Source organism: Columba livia, chromosome 14 (genome assembly GCF_036013475.1).
Source record: "Columba livia isolate bColLiv1 breed racing homer chromosome 14, bColLiv1.pat.W.v2, whole genome shotgun sequence".
Taxonomy (NCBI): Eukaryota; Metazoa; Chordata; class Aves; order Columbiformes; family Columbidae; genus Columba; species Columba livia.
Window position 1 is genome coordinate 17008948 of NC_088615.1, and position 27304 is coordinate 17036251.

General features: G+C 49.3%; 1 protein-coding gene across 7 annotated transcripts in view; it reads right to left on the bottom strand.

Annotated features, from left to right (window-relative positions):
- The window catches only part of PSD2 (pleckstrin and Sec7 domain containing 2), an 80529-nt gene that overhangs the window by 14360 nt on the left and 38865 nt on the right, over positions 1 to 27304 (bottom strand). For 4 of the 7 annotated variants that reach the window (XM_065030173.1, XM_065030170.1, XM_065030171.1 and 1 more), the window contains 8 exons: positions 21862 to 22350; positions 20215 to 20409; positions 15863 to 15943; positions 15190 to 15302; positions 12656 to 12716; positions 5483 to 5573; positions 4291 to 4334; positions 559 to 749 (listed from right to left, as the gene is read on the bottom strand). In XM_065030173.1, coding sequence (XP_064886245.1) covers positions 559 to 749; positions 4291 to 4334; positions 5483 to 5573; positions 12656 to 12716; positions 15190 to 15302; positions 15863 to 15943; positions 20215 to 20409; positions 21862 to 22350 — 1265 coding nt within the window. Of the gene's footprint in view, positions 1 to 558; positions 750 to 4290; positions 4335 to 5482; positions 5574 to 12655; positions 12717 to 15189; positions 15303 to 15524; positions 15806 to 15862; positions 15944 to 20214; positions 20410 to 21861; positions 22351 to 27304 lie in introns of those variants that run through there. The other 3 variants (XM_065030174.1, XM_065030175.1, XM_065030176.1) reach the window with 3 other exon arrangements.

A 27304-nucleotide genomic window follows, 5' to 3' on the forward strand; every position in this document is an offset into this window, starting at 1 on the left:
TATCCATTAGCAAAATGGGGTTATTCAAGATTACATTAATCTCTGTTTATTAACAGTTCCTACATATATTTTCCTTTATCTTTCTTGTAGTCCCAAATGCTGACAGCAGAGCTATAAGGCATCCTGTTGCCCAGACAGGACATGGTGGCTGTTTTCAGCACATGGCAGAATATGGAAAGGAAAAAAGCTCTGAAGACCAGACTGTCCCCAGGGTCAGGGCTGTGGTGGACAGCTGCTGTAGAACCAACCTCACATCATTGCTCAGAGTGTGGTTATGGTCATGAACAGCATGGAAGGCCAGGTCTGTTTGTATGGGACATGCACTGTTAAGTTCCTTAGAAGTGAGAATGGAAGACTGAGGCCTCCTGAAAACATTCTTGTCTACAAATGCCTCAAAAAACCCTCCTTTCCCTCTGCCCTGGCACTTATGGATCTGGGGCTTTCTCTTGTGTTCCCTAGGATGTGGTGAGGAAATGCCTTCGGCAGAAGAACCAGAAGGGTAGGGTAAGGCTCTGGTACTCCCTGGGGCACATCTCCTCCTGTCCCATTAACACGTACTTCTCTTCCCATCCATGTCTGCATGGGTTTTGCGCGTGAGGACACCGTGCTTGTAGGTGACCGCGTTCAGTGCTTGGGGGATGTCCAGGAAGGGGTTGCTGCTGTCAACAATCCTTGTCACTTTCTTCGCACTGGCTCCGAATTTGTCATCTACCAGCTCCGACAGGGATTTCCTCAACTCGTCCTCATCACTTGGAAACAAAGTCAGAGAAGAGACTGAGTGGAAGACATGTGGGTTGAGTTACAGCGTACTCTATCTGCTTTGGTTTTAAAGGGAGTTATTTATTACAAGACTAGCCATAGAAAGAAAAGTTAGGCTGATATTGGGACTATATACTCAGAGTATGTCAATGGTGGTGATCTGGACATAGCTGGGAGGAGGGTGGGTGGCCGGTAACTGTCCCAGTGGTTCCACTGTGATGTTACTCAAGAAGGTAAGAGAATGGTTGCTTGTCTGAGCCCCAGGAATCTGCAGACACACCATTGCTGAGGACTATGAGCATTTCATGAGAACAGTCTCCAATTCTGTGCTCTAAAATCAGAGCTTAAGGAAGACTTTGCCAGGTATCACCAGAGTTTCTCAACCTCTGAGAGGCCCTGGGGCCTCCTAAATACTGAAGGAATGTCCTCTGCATCACAGAGGAACAAAAGCTCTACAGACATTAGGGAGATTGGCCACTTGATCAAAAAAACACAAATCGTGGAATAGGTTATATGTTAACTCCCCATTTGTGTCCTCAGGGTGGGCCAGCAGAGAGCAAGAAATGTTTGTAATTTCCTTAAAAAATTGCCTCTCCTCACAGATCTCCTGGTCCTGGACTCTGGAAAGCCAGGGCTGAGCAGCTTAGGGAAATGTCCACCAACTTCACCAAGCCTGCCTCTTTCTGATTGGAGTAAAACCTACTCTGGTCCATAGAAACTAGAACTAGTATGGGAACCGATGTTTCCCCAATGTTCCTGGGACAATAAAGAGGGAGAGCAAATAGGGAATTTCTGCCCTGTATGATACATGCCAATGTCTAAATGGTATGAATGGTCCCCTTAGGTTGCAGATTAGATTGGGACCAAACCTCAGCTGAGAAGGGACCCAAGGATGAATCCACTAGCTGGGATGCAGGCAGTAAAATACCACACTTCTCTACCTGCAGCCAGTAGATGACCAAAGCATCAGACACCTCTTGGAACAGAAGGATGATTGCTCAGCACTCAGCAGCCACAGGAGTCCTGGGGCCCAGGCACCGCGCCTGGGTGGGGAGTTTGTGGGGCTCACTTCTCCGAGCTGCACCAGAGGGACCCCTCTGAGGTCCTGCTTGCTGCTGGGGTGCTGGCCATGTACCTGCCTGGCCTATCGGGCTTTGTGAGCAATGGCATTTCACTCCTTGGGATGGACAAGGACAGGAGGCAGAGGTGAGCAGGGAGAAGAGAGTGTTGCCTGTGCAAGCTTACAACTCAGTGCCATGTCTCTGAAAGAAAACCAGGTGCCCCTTGTCAGGGAGCATCTGTCCCATGGCAGATGAGCTGAGAGGTCTCTGGTGTTGCAGCCTGTCTATCTGCAACCAAACAGGACATCCTGCAGCAAGGCAGGTCCTGGGCCAGCACGGGGTGAATGAGGGGTTGCAAGAAGACAAGCAGGGTGGGTGGAGGAGGGCAGGAGGGGGGCTGGATGCTGCTGACTGGGACTGCACCGCTGCAGCGGGACCCCGGGGCCAACACTCCTCAGATGTGTCCGAGCTGGGGAGCATGTGCCGGCAGCGTTGTGTAACCACTGCCCGCATCCAGCAGCAGATGCACTTCTGCTGAACTCCTCTTACATAAACTACAGAGCTCCCTCTTGTGACTACGTCCACCCACCAACTAGGTCTCCGCTGCAGAGCTGGTATTGCGGCTTTCCTCTCACACAGATGCCACACAAGATTATTCTAAAAGTGAAATCTGTGCTACGTGACTTACAAAGAAACCACTGCCCTTCCAGGGTCACTGGCTGGCTGTGTCCCTTCCGAAGGAGACACTGGCCCACAGCAAGCACTGCTGCTCTCAAGGCACCGCTGGCACTGGGGAGGGAGGACTGAACCATCTCCAGATACTTTTCTATCCAGGACAATATGAGGAGAACAGCAGGTGATGGAGCTAATGGCCCAGAAGGTCCTGATAAGTCCCACGATCCTCTGGAGAAAGGGAAGGGGAAGGGGAAGGGGAAGGGGAAGGGGAAGGGGAAGGGGAAGGGGAAGGGGAAGGGGAAGGGGAAGGGGAAGGGGAAGGGGAAGGGGAAGGGGAAGGGGAAGGGGAAGGAAAGGGGAAGGGAAGGGAAGGGGAAGGGGAAGGGGAAGGGGAAGAAAGGAAATATCCACTGTGAGCAGGGGGGAGATATTGGGGCTGGGGAGCACAGTGGACCCCTCAATGACAGTCCTGGCCTGTACTGTGGGCAGGGGGTGGGTAGCAGAGCAGGGGAAGAAGGCTGAGGAAGGTATTGAATGAACCTGTAGTGGAGGCCTGTTCTTCCCAGCTTGTTTCAAGATAAAAAATGATGATCTGGAGGAGGAGATGGAGTACATCTCATGGAGTTTGTGGATGACATAAAAAATAAGAGGTACTGAGCCACCGCTCAGAGAGACCGGAGCCTCACTAAATGCAGCACCCCAGTACTGCAGTGGTGTGGAGTGGGCCTGCAGAAGGGTTGGCTGGGGCTGACTGATTGGGAAGCAGCTCTGCAGCAAAGGCCATGGGGCTCCTGGTGAACAGTAGGTTGAACAGGAGCCAGCCAGTGTGTCCTGGCAGAAACAGAAGCCAAAACTGTTCTGGGCTGTGTAACAGTGGCACAGTGAGGAGGCCAAGAGAAGTGACCATCCTCCTCTACTGTGCATATCCTATCTAAACAGAGGAAACAGTATTGGGCCCCAATACAGGAAAGGGCATCAACAAGGTGGAGAGAGTTCCCACCAAGATGCCTGGGGGCTGGAGCACTTGCAATATAAGAAATGACTAAGGGAACTGGACTTGTCCAACCTAGAGAAGAGATGGCTTTTGGGGACCTCATGGCAGCCTTCCAACATGTGTGAGGAGGTTATCGAGAAGACAAAGCCAGGGTCTTCACTACAGTGCACAGCAAGAGAACAAGAGGCAGTGGGCGTAAGTCAGACCAACAGAGCATAAGAAAAAAATGTCACTCTCAGAATAATTAAGCATTGGTTCGTGGATCCAGAAAGGCTGTGGGTTTTCTATCCTTGGAGGTTTTCAAGATCAAACTGAACAGAAGCCCTGAGCATCCTGGTCTGAATTCAATGTTGACCATACTTTGAGGAGAAAGCTGGAGTGGAGATCTCACAAGATCTGTTCCAGCTTGAGCAATTGTCTGATACTTTTTCCAGGAGGAACTATGTGGAAGAGATGGAAAGTCTCAGTGACTAAAATAACCCCAGATGTTGAGCTCCTTCTGCAAAGACCTCTGAAGCACCTGAAGAGGGACCAGTATTTTATAGGTGTAGTAGCAAAAAAAGAGGGCACTCCCATTAGAATATGCTTGTGGAGCCACTGTCCACAGACTGCCACCAACCTCCCTGTGTGCTTTTGTGTCTAAGCCATAAATAAACCCACCTTGCCTACAGGAGGGTCTTCAGTGCTTGAGAGCCTGGCAGGAAATGTTCTGGGAGCTTCTGGGGGGCTAAAAACATGACTCGGGACCTGTCAGCTACTTTCAAAGACACACTATCTCTCAAATGCTTAACATATACTTACATGGCCCATTCCAGCTTCTCATTCTTGATGGAGTTATATAGTGTCTGAAACAAGAACACGGTATTAGATGTATTTCTTGTGGAAGACATGTCTGGGTTGTGGAGATAATCTCCTCCACACCCTTCCTGTGTTCTTGAAGAGATACCTTCCCTGCTGAACTCTCCTGGAGGAGTATTCACCAGTGAGCAGGACAACTGCTGTCCTGATAGACCCTTTTCTGTCTATGTGCCATACCAGGTATTGGACTGGACACGTCAGCAGTAGACGGGTCTGGCAGCCAGCCTTGCTTGGCAACCTGCACAGGAAACTTTTAACTAATCCTGGGTGCTGCATCTAGTCCTGGGTCATCCTGGCCTACACAAAGATGATAAAGGACTCTGGGGTATGCCAAGGCACCTCCAATGTCTCAACTAGGGGAAAGGGACAGTGGAGGTTTGAGTGCTGCCCTGATAAGCAGAGGAGGGATGAATGACCTTAGGGATCAGCTTTTCCAGTTCCTCCTGTGCAAAATTCCAGTGGCTTCCCTGGGAGGCTCGGAAAGAAGCAGGGATGGGCTAGGAAACCAGAATGTGGAGGTGGCCCTGAAGGTACCGAGTAGTAGGGTGGGGTGAGGTCTGCTGGGAGGCAGGGGGGGTGTTGTCTAAAGCTCAGTGTGACGCCCCTGATGTGGTGCTGACACTCCTTCCACACAGCAAAACCCAGATCAGGTTGCTGGACCTGCAGCAGGTGCAGACAGTGGTGATGGTGTTAAACTGCATGGAAAGAGAAAATACTCTCTTTGGGGTGTTTAACCAATCTCCCGTGGTAATGAACTAGCTGTATTGGAGCACTACGTCTAGTTACATGGAAGCGAAGGCAGAAAACAGTATCAGTGCCAGGTGGTCATACTGGGGGGGGATACCTTGCTTTGTGCATTGTCTGATGTATCACAGAGCTACCCGAGGGAAAGGGAGCCCTGGTGCGTTCTGAGTGCAGATACAACACAAATCTGGTTAAAACTCCAACAGGGAACAGAGCCACTGCTGGTGGCTCCCTGCAAGTTAGTAGAAGCAATTCGTGTGGGTTACAGTTCTCCTATTGAAACAATTGTGCACTGGAAAATGCTGATTCAAGGGCTCAGGGTGTCCCAGCAGGACTAGGTGGCACTATAATAATGATGATGGCATCCCACTGTCTATTTATATCACGTTACCTTCAGCAAATCCTTTGCAAAGTCCTTCCCATCATTCAGCCCATCCAGGTTTGCTATGAACTGTTGACACGACATCTTTTTGCCAATATTCTGTAAGGAAAAGAAGCAGCTCATTACATTTGTGGAGAGTATTGACTTGAATCAGAGTGTCTTTTAAAGAACAATTTTATAAGCAGAGGTGAACCCTGGGTTTGCCCCAAGAGCTCAAAACTGGAAGGAGGTCTTTTGTACTGTGCTTTTTGCTTTATTTGCTCATGCCAGTATCCAAATATTTCAAATGACCTCCTTTTTAACAGTGGAGATAAACCACCTGAAAATAACCTCTCCAGCCCTTGCTCCAAACTTTCCTCTGGTCTCTAGGTTGGTCTTGGTACAGGGTCTGTGCTTCAAAAGTCAAGAAAAGCGCAAAAAAAATGGATGAACCTCCAAGCTTGTTCCATGTAAAATTGTATGAGCGTGATATGTCAGCACCTGAACACAGCCAGGATTGAGCAATGACTTGTCCTTCATGGAAACCAATATTTTTAGTTGCCATTACGAAGAGAGATGATCTGGCTACTGGTACTGTGTGAACTTGAATGCTGTGGCCTGTGAAGGCAATACACGTACACTGAGAGAACTTCACCCAGTCATCACCAACTAATGCCAAGACTATTTGGCGCAGATATAACACTTCAGGCCATCTGGCATCTTTGATATCAGTCTCTGGCATCTGTCTTCCCAAAATCTTTCCCTCTCAACCACAACCAGGTGAGTCACTTTCTCAGCCTGCGAGAGTCAAGGGGCTGGAGGCAGGCAGCTTTTCTCCAAGCCTCACCCTGCAATTCTACCTCTCCAAAGGACGGGAGCAGGGGGGTGGAGGAGTCAGTAGGAAATGTAGCGTTCAGAAAAAGGAGTCTGATATCATGAAGGAAAGATAGGCATATCTAGCGCCATGTCATATTGCAGCCTTCAGACCATGGAGTGAAGCCCCAAAGCACAAACCCCACGGTGACATCACATGGAGTGGACAATGGAATTAGTGAGAAGAATGCAGCGGTCCTAAGGATCCCAATGGCATTCTGACACTGGATGGGCTTTGCACCAGTGTACTGACAGGGTGGCCATCCAGGAGGACCTGGGAAGATGCCAAGAACAGCAGAGCCAGGGCCCTGCTTAGAGATTCATTGAGGAAGAAGAAGGGCCTCTCTGGGTCACTGGGAGGGGATGAAGCTGCTAGAGGTGAGGTAGGAGGTGCAGGGTGAGATACATCCTCCATGCAAGAAAATAACCTCTTGAAAGATGCGGATACCAGAAACCTCTGTCCATAAACATGCACAACAGATGACCTAGCATCTTCTCAAGTGAAAGCATGAGAAAAGAGTGAGGCCCTGGGATTAGCCCACCATGGCCCACCCCACAGATGCCCTCTGTGTGTGCAGACTACACAGGGAGCCGGCGCTGCCTTTGAGCCGCTTTGTCCGATACTCTTAATTATGCCTCCTGTTGGTGCCAGCTCCAGATGAGATGGCACTGTTGTGAGATCAGGGGAAAGAGGAATAAAGCACTGTTACAAATGTGCAGTGCCTGGGGACACAACACAAGACTCAGCTGTCTTTGTTTTCTTGCAGGGCAGCCCCACGGCTGATGCCCACGACTGGACCCCAAAGCTGGAGGCTCTGCCAGCTCAGTGGGTGAGGAGCTGCAGGAGAGCCATGGGGAAACCTGCAGACATGCCAGTTTTTTCAGCAAAGGGGGATTTGTGTACTTGCTGGCCCATGAATTACAGCAAAAAATAAAAATCCAGCAGCACAATGGTGTGTGGATGGAGAACAGGAGAAGCGTGAGAGAGCACATAGAAAATACAGTGATGAGCCTCTATGAGGGAGGGAGTTTGGAGGCGAGGGAGGTACATTGCCTGAGACCTTGAGGCACCAAAGGTGATCACTTCTACCCCTGCAGGAAAACAGAGCGCACAGCACAGGCCTCTCTGCCTGCAGAGATCTTGTTGCTGTGATCCAGCAATGAATGCAGAGACCAGTACATTTTAGGAAGTGGGTGGATACAGTGAGATAAAGTGGCACATGTTACTGGCCTCACAGGTGCTGCTTTGGATTTCTTGCATATTGTGTCCAGGACATACTTTAATCACAGGGGATGTCTTGTGTTTTATTCTGTGACCTGTCTCTTTCTCTTGAGCCCAAACTGAGCCAGCAGCCACACTGTGGAAAGCAGCTAATTGCTGAGGAATTGAGAAGGATGGAAACATACCCTTTCTCTGACAACCAGAAGAGGTGATGAGAAAGCTCCAGCAAGAATGCTAATACTGTGAATCAGCTTGTTGGACATGTTGCCAAAGCTGTAGAGTCAGGGGCAGGATTCAGGCTGGCTGTCAGCAGGACTGAGCACGGGATGCTGGGGTGGCTCAGATGCAATACATCCTCAAGTCAACAATATCTTAACACTTCAGCTTCCTGCTTTGAGACATGGGCTGGAGCCAGCCACTCAACTCCAAAGCATTGCAACTGCCTCCGAATTGACACCCGCTGAATAGAGAAAGCAAAAAGCAGAAGCTCCAAAACACGGAATTCAGCTTCACTAGATCAACACTTGCAAGGAAACAGTTCTGTGATCACAAGTGCCTCATTATCAGTCATCAGCACCAGGGACTACCTGAGCTTTCCCACACTGGAACAGCATTCAGCAAGTACGCGGAATCCCAGGACCAACTCTTGAAAGCACAACTACGAGGGCTCAGTGGGTGCCGCTTTATGCAGTGGGCCTTCTTGCTGATTCAGCAAGATCATCACATGTGGGCATAATATTCAGGAGAATGTATCTGCACACTGCAAAGCTCAGTGTTCAGATGTTCTACGGCCCCTGCTGAACTGGGACCTCTGGGTAGGGAAATGCAGCTTCTTTTCTGGCCATTCTGCTTTTTTGTGGTGCATCAGTCACTTACCAGAAACAGAACAAGCCAGCAAGGCTGCTTCACAGCCACATGTAGCTACTAGTCCTGATATGTCCCTGTGGCAGACAAGAACTTCATCCCATCTTTGCTTGCTCCAGGCCATGCAGCAAAGCATTAGAAATCACTGTGGGACAATCAGCCAGCACCATGGTGTGCTAGGATGGAGAGACAGTGAGTGAACAGTGGATTAAATAGATGAGAAGGGATGGATAGTTAGATGGATAGTAGAGACTGCATGGAAATGGGTGGACGGAAGTGTATGGGTGCAGGTAGTACAAGAGAATTAAGAGATGCAGAGACAAGGTGCACAGCGGTGGTTAGAGTGCATAAGAATAAATCAGGAATGATGAGATTGATTTGATGGTGGGTAGACAGGGCTGATCCTGTCATCCCATTGATTCAGCCCAGAGTAACTCCCCTGTTTACAGTTGGGTTCTTGCCTCCTCTGGGTCCCAGCCATCTGCTGCTGAGCTGACTCACTCAAGATGATGGCAGACCATGTCCTGAAGTGTCCTGGGTGGCCCTACCCAGCTCCAGAAAACTCCAGGCTGTAGCCTAGAGTCACTCTGCAGGTGCTGCCAGTGACTGCGCATTTCTCAGAGCTCTTCAGCTCTCCAAGTGCAGCACTGCTAACACCAAACCATGAGCTTGGCTTAGAGTTTTATCACAGAGTTTGTAAGATTAACAGTGATGGACAGTGGAGTCAGGAGCTTCCAGGGATCCCATTTTCAGGCTTGGTTCAGTGGCCATGAGAGCTGCTGGTCTGCTTTTTGAAGAAAAGCTAAAGCTTGTCACATTACAATGTGACTCCAGAAGTGGGGCTTTGCTCAAGTACCAAAATGCAAACATGAGAACTGGTAGTAGAGAGATGCTGATTTGTTACTGTCCTTCCAGGGCCAGCAGTTCTGAACCAGGAGGGATAACATTGACCACTGAAAAGGAGACATCCCAAAGCTTTGTCTCCAAAGGACAGAGACGGAACAGAGGAGTATTTACTTTGCCATAAGATCTCTTGAAGCTCAAACAGCACCAGCAGACCATGGTAGAGAGTTGCCGCAACCTGGATGGTATTAAAAGGCTCATATTGTTTGTTGGTGACTGCTGGCTTTCAAACATCAGCTCCATGTGATTCTATGAAAATATAGTGTCTCATTTTGAAGACATTAAGTTTTCTGGAAGTAGGGTCTGAGTACACTTGTGGTAGGAAATCAACAGTACTAAGGCAGAAAGCCAGTGTGGCCAGGTGCAAACCTCATATTTTAAAGCCAGTCTCTTTACTTTCAACCCTGAACTCAGCATACGTAAGTGTCACTGCTGGAATGGTGAACTGGCTCATTATGGAGACACTGCTGTAGGGAACTGCCCCTTTACACAGACACCTCAAACATCCTCTCCTAACCAAAGGAATTTCCTACTCCATGGCAACGCACAGTAAAACACTGAAACACACACATGATATTAAAAAAGGCAATAAAATAAAAAGGGATATACAATACCATGACAGCATTTTAACAAAAAAGGGGTGAGTGATCAAGCCACACAATCCCAGGTACACTGCAGTTATGGAGGTTTCTTTACACAAGGAGAATTTCATGTGACGCATATCAGCTGTGAATAGGTTGCTAAGTAGTGAAGGACACTGCACAACCACTTAGGAATTCAGACAAACAAACATCTTTTTCTTTACACAGAAAAAACAAGCTAAATGCCAGTGCTTGAAAGCAAAACACTAGAATGACTGCACTTACCACCTGATAAAGGGTTAAAGAGCAGAAAGAGAGGTTCCAGGAGCAGAAGGAAGAAAACAAAAGGAGGAGAAGAAGAAATTAATGTTATACATGAGGAAAACTAAAGTGAAGATTTTTCAAAGAAAAGATCAGGCATTTCTATACCTGGTCAAAAGAAAGCGACTTTTTCTTTGTCTAGATAGCATGAGATCACTTCTTTTTACCAGGCCTCTTAGCCAGCTTGTCAATGAAAAATAAAAATGGTGAGGTTCAGGGTTTTTTTTTCTCCTTTTCAATAAGTTTTATCTTCCCAGAGACATATTTTGTTTGTTTGTAATTTAAAAAACTAGACAAAATAAGATTATTTTGGAAAGAAGCTGCATTTTTTTGCCTTCTGCCACAATGTTGCTTTTGCTGTTGCAGGAAATGCTTTGACGAAAGTGTTGTCTTGGCTCCAACCATTTCGGCTGAAGGATGAATCTGGGTGAGACCAGCTTGATGCAGCTGCAGAGCACATCTGGAAAGGATGCTCCTGCAGAGACCAGTTCCCTTCACTGACCAGTGTGTTCAAACCTTGCCACTGTCATAAAGGCAGCGTCTGTGCTGTGAGGATGGGGAAGGCCACAGAATCCCAGAATGTCAGGGGTTGAAGGGCCCTGGAAAGCTCATCCAGTGCAATCCCCCCATGGAGCAGGAACACCCAGATGAGGTTACACAGGAAGGTGTCCAGGCGGGTTGGAATGTCTGCACAGAAGGAGACTCCACAACCCCCCTGGGCAGCCTGGGCCAGGCTCTGACACCCTCACCAGGAACAAGTTTCTTCTCAAATTTAAGTGGAACCCCCTGTGTTCCAGTTTGCACCCATTGCCCCTTGTCCTTCCATTGGTTGTCACCGAGAAGAGCCTGGCTCCATCCTCCTGACACTCCCCCTTTCCATATTGATCCCCATGAATGAGTCACCCCTCAGTGTCCTCTTGTCCAGCTCCAGAGCCCCAGCTCCCTCAGCCTTTCCTCACATGGGAGATGCTCCACTCCCATGTGGACTGTCAGGATGGCACCAGTGAAGCTGGCGGCCTTTGCATCTCTACCATTATAGGTGAAGAGCACTCATGTAGCATCCTCTTCCCATCCTCACAGAGAAAGACTCCTTGCAAAGGTGATTATAAACCAGTGTGCGAAAGAAAAAAAAAAAAAAAAAAAAAAGAGCTAGAATATGGTCTACTGTTCCCTCATTAACAGGCTAACGAAGAGAAAATCAAGGCAAGTCTCTGCAGATGTGCAACAAATTGCTACCAGTTGGAAGCAGAAGAGGACTCTGTTAATACAGCTTAAAAATCATGAGATTGTGGGGCAGAAAAAGGGGTTAAAACTGGTGTAGGTTTCACATGCACAGGCTGTTATAACAAGCTCTCCCCCCCACGCCCTCTTTATCTTCACACAAGCTCTGAGGAGGTTGTGGCTCCAGGTCTGAGCTCTCAGAGGGGCTATGAAAGAAAGTACTTCAGTGACCTGAGACTTGAGGAGCTTCTCTAGCCCTGGTAAGCTGGCACAGCCCCATGAGGCTCACAGCCATGCTCTGTGACTGCACCATAAGGCTGGAGAGCAGGAAGGGGATCTGGGGCAGCAGTGCCTACAGTCTTTCCCAGCACTAAGAAGGGTGCAGAGCCCACATGTGCTCCCAGTTGTATGTTATGGCAGGGATCTCCAGGGCACACAAAGTCCTAGTGCTGTACCCTATGTCTGGTCCCATCTCCCCTCTGCAGTTATCTTTCCTCCCACTCTGTTCTCCTCTCTATGCACTGGGAACACTCTGGTTGACCTTTCAGGAACAAATCCAGCCTATGCCACCTGAAAGAGCCTCTAAAAGGTGGTGAGAGACGTTTTTACAGCCTCTGCTGTTTTCCAACCACACCTTTGGGCACTGAGCTCTACTCACCCTGCTCTTTGTCCAGAGGTCTCTCTGATATGAAACTCTCCAGTGGCTGTCTGTTATGTCTTGGGGAAAAGAAACAGCAGGGACCTACTTCCTTCATATTTTGGGAAGGAGAGATAAAATCTACACCTGTATGAAACCACTGACTCCCTTGCAGCAGTTTCTGGGACGAGAGAAGCCTCAGGTGTCTGCACTGCAAGGAGCAGCAGCACAGTGGGTGCTGCTCTTTGCCAGCCTCACAGAGACTGGTTGTGAAGACGTACCCACGAGAGCTCCTGGGACAGAGCTGACACATACAACAGGTCCTGGGAAGGAAGCTGCATTGCCTGTGCCTGTATAAGATAACTGATGTCAGCAGGAGATATGCCTTTGGCTGGAGTGTGGAGTGACACTAAGAGGACTGTCCCCAGGCCTGGGCCTGGCACCCATAATTCCCCTTGGAGCTGGTCAGAGTATTTTTCTGCTAACCTATCTCAATTTTCCAGCAACATATCCTGCATAAGGATGTGTTCCCCTCTATACTGGGAAGGAGAAAAGGAAGGATGCATTTCCAAGCACTACTTACATGGCCATGAAGGTCTGTGTTTAGCAGCATCAGGGCACAGGTGAGCGTATGAATCCCATCTGAAACACACAACAGATGGCCATGATTACTTCTCTTCCCATGCAGTTTCTGTGTTTGCTGTCTTGGCAGCCCATCCATTGCAAAACCAAGGCTAGTTGCTATGTCAAGGGACTTATTTCCTCCAACTGCATAAGACAGTTTAAAAAAAAAAGAGATACCCGCTTTTCCCTCAAGCTTTACCTGTTCTTGAAACAATCGCCAGGGAACAGGCTTTAAAGCAGTTTTGTAAATGCCTTTCTAAAGACCAGACTTTCCACTGAGTCTTCCTTCATATTCATTTTGTGCTAATGCCAATGCCATTGTAGAATGGGGCAGACACAGAGCTAGTTTCCCCCCCGGGTTGACCATAGTCACCTCAGGCATTAGTCCTGAGGTCTTTAGCCATCATTCCTGGGCAGCCTATAAGCTTTTGAGTTGTTCAACAAACATTATTACCATAAATGAGTGCAGCATTTTTCGCTCTCTGACTCACATGAAGTTTTCCTTCCATTTGAGAGAGTCCAGCACTCCTCTTCTGTACCAGGTAGCCTGTTCAAGGTCAAGAGACCATTCTCCACCTACCACCTCACAAAAGGGAGCTGAAAATGCATTCTGACACATGAACTGGTCCTTGCAAGGACCTCACACAGATGGGCTGCTCCACAGACTAAGCCAGACACAGCTTGATGTTACTGGCTATCTCCCTCGTGCATGCTGCTCTGTGAATTGGTTCCACAGGGTCAGGCTGTGCCTGACCACAGGCCTGGCTGGGGAAGTGGCACTGGTCTCTTCTGTGGAGATAGACGGGCAGCCATGGAGAGCCAGCTGCGACGTACCCCAGTCAGCCACCAAACAAAGGCACCATTTGCTAAAGGCAACCAATCACACAAGCCCAGCATGTGATGGACATCTCCCTTCAAGAGAGAATCGCTTGCTAAGAAAGATGTTTAACTTCATTTTCATGAGAAGCAGCTGTGGGCTTAGAACAACCTCGCTCCCCAGTGTGCATTTTGGACTCTCTGTGAGAGGTTCTGGGCTGACATCTTCACTTGGCTTTACTGAATCACTTTTGTCAGGTAAATCATGTCCCACATGGCCCCAAGGTGGAGCCGGTGTCCCAAAACCTTGCCGTTTCTTGCTCAGTTATAACATGTTTTTTTTTTTCTCAGCTCACATGGTGTTACAATACAACCATTTAGTTCTTCCATGCCTGGGTTTCATCAGTGCAGGAAAGCACTTATAATGTGCCCAAAACTACTCTCGGGGAGAAAAACCAGCCACATCGCTCCATGGTCAGCAAGTCAGATCTGCCACCCTCTTTTGCAGCATCCCATCATACAGGCTGAATGAAGCGACCCTCAGTGTTGCAACAGCCATACCTCCATCAGTGAAGGAGTTATTGAATCAGCATGCAGCAATGCCCTGAAATGTCTTAGGGGGCTGTATAAGCTTTTCAGCTGTTGGATCATCTCCAGACAAAACTGCCTTGACTCTGTCATGCCTCTGTCCCCTCAGTCTCCTCCAGGCTGAACAAACAAAGTGACTTGAGCCACTCCTCATACAGCTTCCCCTTCAAACCCTTCACCAACTTTGCAGTCCTCTTCTGGACACTCTCCAGTAGCTTTATCTCCTTTTCTCCTGTGTCCCCAGCCCTGCACACAGTGAATGCTCCAGGTGAGGCCGCCCCAGCACAGAGCAGAGCGGGACAATCCCCTCCCTGCCCGCCTGGCGATGCTGAGCTTGTAAGTGAGAACATGGACATGCTCATGTCTGGATGTGTGAGTATGCACAAGTGTACCAGGAATGACCTTTTCCATTTAAAAAAGGCAGGAGAAAGTATATCTGCTTAAAAAAAAAAAAGTAATGAGGAGGGGCTAAAAGTATCTAACAAAATATGCAACTCCAGCGAGCCCAGAATTTTACCCAGCAGTGCTTTTCCCTGCCGCAGTTGTCAATGTAAGGAACACAACTCCTGTGCATGGCAAGCCAACAGCATTCCTCAATCTGCATGTAAATGTCTTCTTCCACTGAATGGACAAGGTCTTGGGCTGAGCTAGCACCAGCCACTCTTGCCCACTGCCCACTTTGCAAGCCACGACTGTGGTAATTTGCAGCCCCTGAGAATCACGCACCAGCTCCCCGGTGCTCGGCGCAGCACGGCCGCCGATCCACGCTATGGCTGAGGATCTTGTCTCCAGCACCATTCATATGGACTTAGGAGGACAAGGCTCCCTGGGAGCCCAACTCAGACCCTCAGATCTCGACCTGGCTCTCTTGGGGGAGACTTTACAGCACATTGTGTCCCCAGTCCCTCCCCAGGCAGGGATAATCTGCAGGGCAGGATCCCAGAGAAAAGGAGAAGCTGCAGCCTTGCCTGCTCAGTGGGTGCTATTCAGGCCCAGCTGTGGATGGCTGGTTTCACACTCAGGCTCTGCAACATGCATGCACTGTGAGTGTGCAACAGACACTACAGCCAGGGATAGAAAGCAATACCTTCGGATGTGCTCTCTTCTGGGTTGCACTGGCAGTATCGCCGAGAGAAATGGATCAGCACCCGCTCCCGCTCCTGCGTCTCTCCCATCAGTGGAAATGCTTTCAAGAACGTCCTGCAAAGAGAAAGCGATACTTAAAGATGTCACATGTCAATCTGGTGGGCAGCATCCATGCTCAGGAGGGAGATGGAAAGGGGGTCCTCAGAGCAGCTGGGAAGGCCTTTGTCCCCCCAGCCTGCGCACCCCTGGGTCCCTGCAGGTGCAATGCAAAGGGTGTCTATGGAGCCAGCTCTGAGCTGTGTAGGGAAACATGCTGCCAGCTGAGATCTGACCCACCTCTGGCTTGATGGCACCAGGATGGGTTGTCCGTCCCAAGGGAAGAAGTTGCTCCTACTTGCTCTGATTTTGTACAGGATGGGATTCCTGGGAAAGCTGCTCTCCACCATGGGGAAGCAGGTTGTGGGCCCTCCTGTCGAAGCCCACTTTTGGTGGCAGTACCTTGTGCCAAACGTGACACCAAAGCAAAGATTAAATGACAACCTGGAGCTCCCCCCAGTCCCTGCTCCTATCACATGGACAGCCTCCATGGCGCCGGGAAGCCCGGAGGAGAAACCCACCGCGCTGCTCCGCTCTGTCCAGCCCAGGCCGTACGCGAGTGCCGGAGACCAGCTCACCTGAGTGCTTTGTCAAGAGCCAGGCCAGTGAAGTCAAAGAAGCTGAGATACTCCTCTGCTACCAACTTGCTAAATTCGTTACTGTAATTAAAGAGGGAGTAGTCAGCCCTTTCATCAGGCAAGAAGACACTGTCTACAAGAGCAACAGCAGACTGCTGCCTCCTGGCCAGCCCAAACTCCCAGCAAGACACTGCAGACACCATCCCAGACCCAGGGGGAATTTTTCCTAGCTTGAAATGCTGTTGGAAGGACTGCAAAGGTCCCTACTGTGCCCACAGCCTAGCACTGCAGCTGCCAGCCCTAGACACCTGAGGATGAGAGACGTGGGCCTGCAGTGCGCCCCTGTGCGGTGCTGCTGGCCAGGCAGAGCCTCTGTCTCCCAAACCAGCCAGGAGGAGGAGGCCAAAAGGATGTCCTATGCTCATCAGGCACCTTCTCTCTTATCTAGTCCTCTCCCATTGCTGGCCAGGTCCCCTCCTCCTACTGCAATATTGCTGCTCTCCACTCCATGTGGGCTCCCATCCCACCCTCTCACCACTTGCTCGCATGTCAGGTGGATGCCTCTGGGAACTGGATTTGGAGAGCTCAGCCAAGCTTCCGTTCCTCCTCACCCCTGAATGCTTCTCCAGAAACCATTCACCTGCCATGTTTTTGAAGGATGCTTGCAGATGTGTTGCCTTTAGAGCGAGAATGGGTGCTGTTAAGTTCCTCTGTCTGCACAACTCAGGTAGCAGAAGTGCAAGAGTAATCAATGAACGTTGGCAAGCAGTGGGAGATGATGTCAATATGCTCAGCCTTTGCCATATACAATTCCTTTTCCCCCTCCCCACAAAACGCAAAGCATATTGCTAAGCATTGCACATCCAGTTTCACCCCAGGACATCACACGCAGAACTCATTGCTTTTCCTACAGCATTGTTTCATCTTCTGCTGTGAGGCAGATGCTGTGAAGCCTTTGGCGTGGATGCTGTTCGGAAGCATGACACAGAATGAGATCAGGCAGAGCAGCATGACAGCACCAAGGGAAGATATTCAGGCTGAGTTTTGAGAGGCAGGACTTAAGTATTGGTGCTGGAGTTTGCACAGGAGACTGTTTCAAAGATGTGTGAAGCCACAAGGCCTCACTTTCATAAAGCAATCTCATCGCTTGGGATTGTTATCTCTGGGAAAGAACACGTCCTCATGGGCCCATGACTCCCTGTGTTAGTCTGCCTGAAGCAGTGCAGCAACGATTGGTGTGCAGGTTCCTGCCAGCTTCCCAGGGAGACTTCTTGCTTACTCTGGAGCTTCATGACAAGATCATATGAGATACAGAAGGTGAGCACATGTTTGTGAGAGATGTCACTACATCTTCACCTCTATGCCAAAGAACAAGCAGAACCAAGAAGTCCCAGGCCTCCCCTGGGATCCTCTTGGCTCCATGTCTGCAGGAGACCTCATGCACTGACTGTGCCAGTGCTGGGAACTAGTCAGGATTCTCTGTTCCACAGGTCAGGTCCCACCTCACACACGCAGTTGTAGTGTCTCAGAAGAAAAGGTCTGATTCTTGCTGTTTGAGCACCTGTTTACCAGGTCTCCTGGGCGTGCTGGGCACTGGGCACACAGCAACAAATGTCACGTACCACAGTACAGCAGCAGTCAGGAAACAGGGGAGAACGGTGTCTGACTCCCACTTAACCTCAAGCTGGGCTTCAAGGATCGGCCTTGCCCAAGGTTCCCTAAAGCCAAAAGACTTGGCATGTCTATAGCCCAGCACAGAGTTGAGTGAGCTAAATTGCTCTTGAGATGTCTCCATGGACTACAGTGGGAGCTACACCCTAATTTACATTCCAAACTAGATCTATAGTCAGACAGGATGAAGGTGGGTGGGAGCTCCCCTTCAGTCTCCTGTCAGGGCAGCCAGGCAGGCCTTTCTGCCTGTCCTCCAGCTCACGGCGTCTTGCTGAAGGCCAAGAGTCCATAAGGGGTTTGTGACCGCCAGGACAAGTGGTCTGTACTAGCAGTCCCCAGCCTGGGGGCCCATCACACCTCCCCATGTGCCTCACCTGGACCCTCTCTGCTTGGAAGAGATCCGGGCAGGGACTGCCGGCTGTGCCGAGGGAACTGGTGGTGTCACAGGACACCTGACGGCAGCCAACCCCCAAGAAGCAACAAACCCCTATGTCTAGCCAGGGGCTCCATGACACTGATTGCATTCTTTCTTCCTGAGCTCCAGAGCCAGCGAACATGCTCTGGGTATGCCTGGGACACAGAGCTCCAACACTGGCCAGGTCAAACCATGGCCTACACTGAGGAGGGTTTAAGTGCTTGTTCTGGTTTCATTGGCTTTCTCTCTATATATTTTCCAGTCCCTCCTTCAGGAATGGGTGACACTTCCACCATGCAGTTAACACATGACAGAGACATCCCCACAAGAACAGTGAGGTGCTTCCCATGGGGACATGTCCAGCAAGCCACCCCAGGGGTAACACTGAGATGCTGAAACTCTGCTCTGTTGCTGCCTGTGTGGTTTTGTGAGCACGGTGCTCTCTTGGGAAACCCTGTGAGGGAGCTCCTGGCACTAACTTCTTCATGGTCTGAGAGCCGAGACAGTTCAGTCTCCGTCCAGCAAGAGATGGGTGACTGTGGGTAGTGACGGAGCTGAGACAATGCCACAGACAAATCCAGGAAAAAGAAGCTTCCATGGAGAGTTCAGTTGCCAAAACACATGCTCTTCAGAGAGAAGGTAATTTCTGGATTTGAGGTTAACTTCACAGCATTGTGTCAGCTGGAAATAAACTATTTGGAGATAGCCAATCTCCATTTCCTTGCTCGTGAAGTCTTTTCTACTTGTTTGACAGCGGTGAATTGTTTTTGGTTTTGTCTTTTTTCTTAATATTTTTGAGAAAAATGCTAATGTGCACAAAGGGAAAAAAAAGGGTTAAAATGAGCTAAAAATCTTTTAAATGAGATTTCACTTTTTTGAACAACCCTCTAGCCAACCCACCTTAAACTTACCCTGCTCTCACCACTGTAGGCTGGTCTTACATTGTCTTAAGTGAGCAAGACCAACTTAAAACACACCCATCCTCATCCTTCTTCCTGTCCTGCTCTGCAAATCCACCCGCTTGGTCCAAGAGCCCGCAGCTCTATCCAGGTCTTGTGCTGGGAAATGATTCAGACATCAAAAACCAGCTGATCAAAACAAAAGTTTTCTTTCAAAGGCTGCGTGTCAATTCCCAAACAGCTTCCCGAGGCGTGAGGATTGCAGGAACTAGCAAAGGGACACACTCAGATGCACCCCCAGAGACCCACTGCTTGAAACTTAACCCCCCTCGGTGAACTGGTGCGGCAAATTTGCAAGAAAGGAGAAGGAAGTTAGATCTGAGGCAGCAGCAACCAACAATGCACCTGCTACAAGAACCACATCGAAAGAGAAGAACAGGGACACTGCCAGGTGATACAAAGAGCCTCTCTAGAAGATCATTCATGGGCCTCTATCCCAGGACTAAACTGGGAGTCACAGATGATCCTTGGTACTGAAAGCTTTGTATTACCGAGGCACTGGTTTATCCCACTGATGCGGACAGGAGAGAGATGTTTCAAGGACACACACAAAAAAATTCCCAGCAACATAGGTTATAATCTGATCCAGGAGGATGATGGGGATTGGTGTCCTCACACCCACTGGCATCCTAAAATAATCTGTTCCTGCTACACTCGTTACTGTTACTCTCTCTCTCAGAAATCTCTGTAACTCTCCCACTTTTGAATAAATATTTATTTCCCTTCTGTCTTAAGAAAATGTGCCAACTGAGGTGCTTAGACCTCTGGTGTGTATCACTCGGCCCTCCACCAAACCCTTCATGTCATCTATACCTACCGAGTCAGGAGGATGGTGCAGGCACTGCAGCAAGAAGATTTTGGGGTGCAAACATGAAAAACCTGGGGAGTGGCAGGGAGCTCAGTGCAGATACAGGTTGGGATACCAAACTCTTTAGCCTGTGGATTGCTTTTTTTGGGGGGTGGTCTTGCTGGGCCCTTACCAAACACAGGAAGCCCTTGGTTCTGGCAGGCAGCAGCTTGTGGAAGTTAATGCCCAATACATGCAAGCAACTTGTAGGATTCAGACGGCAAGGGCATCAGACTTGGACGAGTTTCAACTGGATGGATGTCAAGCAGTCCTGAATCCATTCAGTAAGCCCTTGTAACAGCAGGTTTGTCCCTTCCTGCCTTTGTCCTGTTGTCCCAGCACCATCACCAGTGCTCCTGCAGACCCTCCCCACCGCAGCTGTGTTTCTGCTGGCCACTCTTACCACTGCCATCTCAGTCAACCCCTTGCAGGGCTGGCTGCAACCCAAAGCCCTACTTACTTTTTCCCGAGCTGGCGTGCCACATCACAGCGCTTGAACCCTTCCAGGTTGTAGAGGCGCTTGGCCAGTCTCTTGGCGGCCTCGCTATCTGCCCTGCAGCCGTTGGCCAAGGTGTCTGTACTGCCCTGGTCGAGCTGCTCCGTGCTGCCCATGTCAGAGTCAGAGTCTGACAGTGCGTCTTTCAAGCTGGCATCGCTACACAGAAACAAGAAACAATTCAAAGAGCAGCAATGTGACCTGACGAAACCCACAAAAAATACCACATTTTGACTTCTTCTTGTCCTAACCAAAAAAATATGAAAAAGCAACAAGACAGTTGTGAACTGGATGTGGGACAAATCCTCTTTCATTTCAGGTCAAATGAAATAGTACAGTTTAATTTCAAATTTGTAGAAAAATATTGAAGAGAAGGTGACTTTTCCCCGAGAAATTAGGACATATCCTTTCTAAGCAAGCAGCTGCAACACCTTTTTAAGCTTCCTCTCTCTCCACTGGTATGGAAAGAGTTACTAAGATCTTTCAGAACAGTGGACATTCAGTAAATTTTGGGGATAGAGGGTATGCTTTTCAGTGCAGATTATTTGCCAAGGATGAGAAACCGAATTTGCACAAATTGAGCAGAGGGGACTGGCACCAGACGTGCTGTCACTGGTGGGCTGCTCCTCTCCCAGCTGCAGACTGGTGTCATAGCCAGCTGTTCCTGCAGAAAACACACTGAGAAGCCCCACTGACACCATGTAGGTGAGCCTGTGTCCCTTTATTTTCCTGCCCGAGGCCAGTTATGGCATCATGGTGCCTATTCACACATTTTTGGGCAGTGTGACTCATTGAAGGCCAGACAGCTACCTGGACAACTGCCTCACTCCAGCTCTCTTGTGACCTGGCTGCTCATCACCTGGCTTCCTCATTCAAGGAAGTGCCATGCAGATGAGCTGCTGCCTCCAAGAGATGATGATTTGGATCCAAGTTGGTCTAGAGGATGAAGTTCTGCTGACCTCCTTACTGCCTGCAGAAGAACCTTTAGGGGCGACTCTACAGGTGTTTCCATTCCTAAGCAAAACCTTGAGGTTTCCCTGCACTTCGGAGTGCTTTTGGGAGTGTGCCTGACTGCCTCTAACCTGCCAAGGGATTTTGCAGATGTCAGGCAGACAAGGCAATGGTCTGCCCGGAGGAGACCCAGCTTTGCCTGCTATAAGAATGAACAGGATTTGTGAGCAGCCAGAGGAATGGCGGTGCCCTCCAAAGCAAACACGAACACAAAGTGCTGAGCCTGGGGTTCTCTTGGGTTCACAGGGCTCCTATAGGAGCTCATCTGCAGTTTCACAGAATTTACACTTGATCTTAGCCAAAAGGCCGAGAAGTGATTTGTGGTCCTGGGTTTGAGAATAGGGAGGGCTCAGCCACAGGCCTGCAGGGACTGGCTGTTTTAATGCCATGCGACCTTCGTCCCCAACTGCATTCCTAACCTATGCATAGGAAAGATATTCCTGCTGGTGTTTGGCCTCTCTGCCATGACAGCACATGAGAGGAAGCACCAAGGGGAAAAAATAGCAGCTCCATCTCTGTCATGTCCTCTGAGCCTTGCCCCTGGACTGGGACCCCATAAGAGAAGGAGCCCTTGCCTGGTGAATTCCCAGCCTGCCTTACCTGATGGAGTTGATGATCTTGGTGGTATCTTCCTCTGATCCTTCCACATGGAACCCATTTGGGATACTCTTCAAGGACAACCGACTCAGCACATTCTCCGACCTGCTGCTGGTAATTGAGTGTCTGAGAGGGCTCCCAAAATCCCCCTCCGCTGGCTTTGCTGCTGCCTGCTCTTGCTTGTCAGCAGCCATGTGGTGAAGGGCTTCTCTCTGCTGGGCTACCAGTTTTTGCTCCAAGAGTTCTGAGCTTTCCTTGACCCTTTGCTGGATCAATGGGGTGAGTGGGGCCTCAAAACTGACACAGCTGTCTGTCTCATCTGTGAGAGAGAGGACGTCCAAAGAGTCCAAGCTGCTGTAGTATGTACCTTTCATAAGGTCAGACTCAACAATCTTCTCAAAGGTTGAGCTGAACCCATCCCTGATGTCTTTGAATTGAAAATGTTCCTTGTCATCCTCACTGGAGCTCAGCTTGACATCTCCAGAAGCAAACCTGGACCAAAAGGGGAAATGTAGAAAGTATTGTCAAGGTAATTGTTTGCAGTGTTCCACTTGGAACTAGGAGAAATGGATGCTGCCAACAATGATCTCCTCACCCCATGAATCCACAACAACCCAAGACAGTCATAGCGTGAGAGGTGATAAAGTAGACAACTAACACAAAGGGAAGAATGCAATGACACAGGTGCCGATAGCCCCATTGTGGCAGTGAGGAGCGGGCACAAGTCAGCTACCAGTCCCTCATCTCTACAAGAGAAGTCCATTTGGGGGGGGATTTGAACAAAGGTAGATTTTTCTGCTTCTAACATGCCAGGGTGAAAGCCTTTTAAGAAGAGAAGACAAATCAGTACTCTCAGGTTTCTTATTTCTAATGTCCCAAGAGTCTGAGGAACCCAAGCAGGTCAGGGTCCCATGATGCGGCTATGCCATGCTGTCTTCCCTTCTTCATGATGCTGGTTGCCAGGCCAGTGGGCTGGTGAGCTATGGCAGGAACAGGGGATACCAGCACAGCAGGAAGCAGGACAAACCCACCTGAAGGGCTGTGCGAGGAGGGAGACACCATGCGTGGCTTATGCTACATTCATGAGACCTGACAGACCCTGACAACAAGTTTTTGCACCCTTTAAAGGTCTCCTCTGATGTCTGAGCCATTGGAGATGTTTTCAAACCTAGATCTGCAGCTACATGAATCTGTAGACCCACATAATCCCTTGACTCCAGGAGGTCAGGGCTTAAGAAAACTCTCACCCAGTTCATCAGAGCTGGCCATGCAGCAGACCAGACATAAGCAGAAATGAGAGAGACAGAAGCAGCTCCTCAGACTATCTGCTGCAGCCCAAAGGACCCTCGTCCTCAGGAATGCTTGTCTTTGTAAATCCATCCATCCCTACAGTGTGAACTGCAGTGCCTGGCCATTACTTCATGTACAGAAAACACTCTCTTTTTCCACAATGCAGGAAGAATTTGAAAAATTTCATCCACTTGTGACAGGAAGGGCTTTACAGCCTCAATTGCACCCAGCAATGGGAATTAGAGACCTGCCTTGGCAGCTTGCTCCATTGTCAAACTTCTGGCAACAGCTCCTACCCCCAGTAAACTTCCACGTCCCCTTCCCTACAGATGGTCTGTGTCCTCCTCAGACCAAGAAAAAACCCAGGGCCTTTGTGGTTTCCCCAGGTTCTCCAAGAGAGCCATCACACTGCATCACTTCACTCCCATCACCACCATGTCTTTGTGCAGGAGCATCCACGCAGGAGGGCATGCCCTGGCCCATCACCACGAGGTTTGGTGCACAGCATGTGTTTCCAGGGCTGTTGTGCGCTGCAGCTGAGCCTGTAGGTATTCTCCTGGATGCTTTGGGGTATCAAGACCATCAAGAGCCATCAAACCCTGCACCTCCTAGATATTACTTAGCAGATCTCACACTGCTCCAAGCCAGACAGGGCCCCCACTCTCACCACACCAAACAGAGTAATTTCCATTAACTGCTCACACCACAGAGCTTGTATTTTCCAGCCCTTTATTTATCACTTGAGCCCAGCCTCGTACAGCAGGCAGTGAAGAAAGGCTGTGTCCCTACAAATGCTTCAGCAAAGGCTGTGTGGGACAGACCTCAGAGACCAGGGCAGGAGCCATGGTCCTGGATGGGTCAGTGGCCATCAACAAGTCAGGCACATCACATTTCTCCTCATGTGGCCCCAGAAAAGATGGAGGACAAAGAGACTTTCTGTAGCTTACACCAGCCCAGAAGCACCATACGCATTCAATTCAAGCAAAGCCAGGCTAAGGTGGGAGATAGTGAAAGATCTCGCTCATGTAAATGAACCTGACACAGCCTTTCCAAAGAGAAGTGCTGCATACTTATTACACAGCAGGGAAGGTAATTGCTTTACTTAAATAAGGAGCCGTATATTTATTTGCATTGTAATCACAAGGTTTTGTAAGTCCATTGAAGCAACACTGCATCTAATTGCCTGTGCTGCTTTCCCCAGTCATCTCTGAAATGCTGTTTTATTGCTTACGGCAAGGCATGCGGAGCAATGCACTTGGTTATTATTGCAGCTGAACCGTACTGGATTTTTATGCACTGAGTTGTTTACATTTCACTTCTCACTGGTTAATTAGTTGTAATAAAATAAAACCTAGTTTGTTGTTTTGGTGGAACGGGGAGGCCTGTCAGAGAAAGACATGATGGAAATCGAGACTTTCTTGCCTGCGCACTGTAGGCTTTCTTCAAAGGTTTTCTGGAACTTTATTTCGTTGAATTGCTCAACAGCTATATGTTGCCATAGGAGGAAAGGTGTGGGCAAAGGCAGCTGTTCCAAACCTAGAGACACTAAGTACATCTACAAGTGAAAGGTGGGGATTCCTCTGTTAACAAATTTGACCTTTTTGCATGATTTCACAGGGCTGGAAACAGAGAAAATCATTCGGTGGTGAAGCTCTCAGTTTGACTGCAGAGCTGCAAACTTCCTGAGATCAGCAGGGCCAATGTGGAGGACTTCTGGGAAAGAAAGACCTCCAGGCAACACAGCCACAATGACAGGAAAATGGGGCTTGGACAAATGGTACATTGGAATGCCAATGGATGCCATGGGATAAACCAGAAAGCGGGTAAAAGGGATACAGTTAATGCAAACTGCAGCACAAGCACTAAAGTTCTGGCTCTAGTTCCTTGACTTCTTTTAACAACCTTTTCCTGCATAGGTGCACTAATCTCCCACTTATGGCTTCTTTCTCCAGATCCACAAAGGAATCAATGACCTTGGATGACTTTTTCTCCTTTAATTCTCCATTGGTTCAGTGGAAAGAGCAATACTCAACCCCATCTTGTAAAATACTTCAAGATCCAAGGACAAAATGCATCATACGAGCACCAACATGTGGATGATGACAAGCAGATGATGATGAGTGATTTATTCCCCAGGAATTAATAGTTGACTGCTTATCAGTAAAACATTAGGCTAGAGACAGAGAAACTCCAGAGTCATAACAGAAACAGCGACATACTGAAGGAGAGTAAAAAAAGACCTGGGGAAACCCAGAGACAATGCAGGATGACAGTTACTTCCCAGTGCCTCACTCCATCTGTCAGCGTTGCTACTCCTGACCCACATTGATCTAGAACAGCCAGGCAGTCATCTATGGCCAAGAAAGACCAGCTCCATGCTGTATCTGGCCCAGCCACATTTAATCTAAATACAGGTGGTCAAAGTACTAAGGAGCTCAAACACAGCGAGCTAACCTGATCCCCAGGTAAAAAGTGTTTCCCATCTTTCAGCTGTGTGCCTGAAGTTTTCCAGCTGCCCTTCTGCCTTTTAATGTAGTGTGTGACTTGTCCCTGGTGCATTCAGCTTCTCAAAAGACTTATTTGCTATCCAAGTGAATATGTTTCTATTGTAAGATCATGGGCTGTGCATGCAGAGCCCAGTCAAGTTGCATCATTGCCAAATCCTCAGCCTGCCGCTTCTCCTAGTTCATGCCCTAGTATCTTAAAATAACTGCACTTCCAGTGATTGTAGCAGCATTCACTGACCACCCTTAGCTTCATCTTGAACTCAGTCTCTGCCACATACCAACCAAATACAATTCTGTTGCAACCTGAGAGACTTTCAGACATCCAAGACCTGACTGTTAGAGGGCTTGTGGGACCTGCCTGGGGGTGGACTCCTCTAGCTGTCTGGACAGCAGCAGACCTGTCTGGACAGCAGCAGACATCAGCCCTGCATTGGACAGTCTTTAACACCTTCAATTGTTCTTGGTGAAACAGTGATGCTCCTTCTTGCTGGGGGCCTTGGGCATGTCAAACCACCAGCTTTTTAAAGGAGAGCATGTTCAACACTAGAGACACAAAGAATTGGGGATGCCTGTTGTGAGCCCACACACTGTCTGGCTTCCCAGATCTGCTGACACCCCTGCCTGTGCTCCAGATAGCGCTCCAAACAAACGGCTCAGTCTGAAGCCTGCACTAGACTAGGAGGTGATTCACAGGCCCCTCTTGGCCACTCCATCCCTTTCACACCTTCTCTTTAGAAGGCCATAGTTCTCTGCATCAACTCCTGCAGCTCGTCTCCAGCCCCCTCCTGCTTTCAGCATCTTTCCTGTGCCAGGCTAGGTACGTAGGCAGGGCCATAAGATTGACAGCAGCCATAAACCCCAGCTGGCTACAACACAGACCCCTAGATGACTTCTGGTGGCCAAGGGAAGCATCTGTACTCCTCCCGTAGGAATGGCATGGGAAGCACCTCACTTCATCCCAGTCACCAGTCATTTCCCTTCAGCCCCCAATCTGCACAGCCCCCGGGAGTCCAGGCATCTGCAGAGGCATAAAATCAGCTGTGGACACTGCACTGGTGTCAGCATCCCCCAGCCTGGAGAGTTCTCCCATGGAAACAGGCTGTCAGTACAGAGGAGGCATTGCACACATGCTGGTTTGTCTCAGGCACTTGAAAACAGGATGACACTCATGTCTCTTGTTTCTCGCTGTGCCACCCAGGCGCTGGTAACACCTGCCACAGGTGCAGCAGGGAGCAAAGCTCAGTGCCTTGCCTTCTCTTACTAATGGAGCACAGTCCTTTGGATGCAAAGCTGCAACCCGCTAGCCCAAGGACTGCCAGAGCAAGCCACGCGGCCAGGGACTTCCACAGCACACCAGGCTACTGGACAAACCCTGCTCCTCATCATCCCCTGGCTTTTGTGCTTGTCCTAAGTTATCTCAGGTAACTCTGCTGAAAGTGCTGCAGCTGAATCTCCAAATTACAAGTAGGACACACCCAAAGTGAGCACAACCACTGCACAGCACTCTTGAGAGCCCTGAAGCTTTTCCTTTGCTTTCATGCCTCTGTGGGCAGGCACTGGCTCTAGTCACAGCTTTTCTTCATTTGTAACACGGAAAATCAGTGTGAGAAGCCCAGAGAGAAAAAGCGCGAAAAGCCACAGTCAGCCAT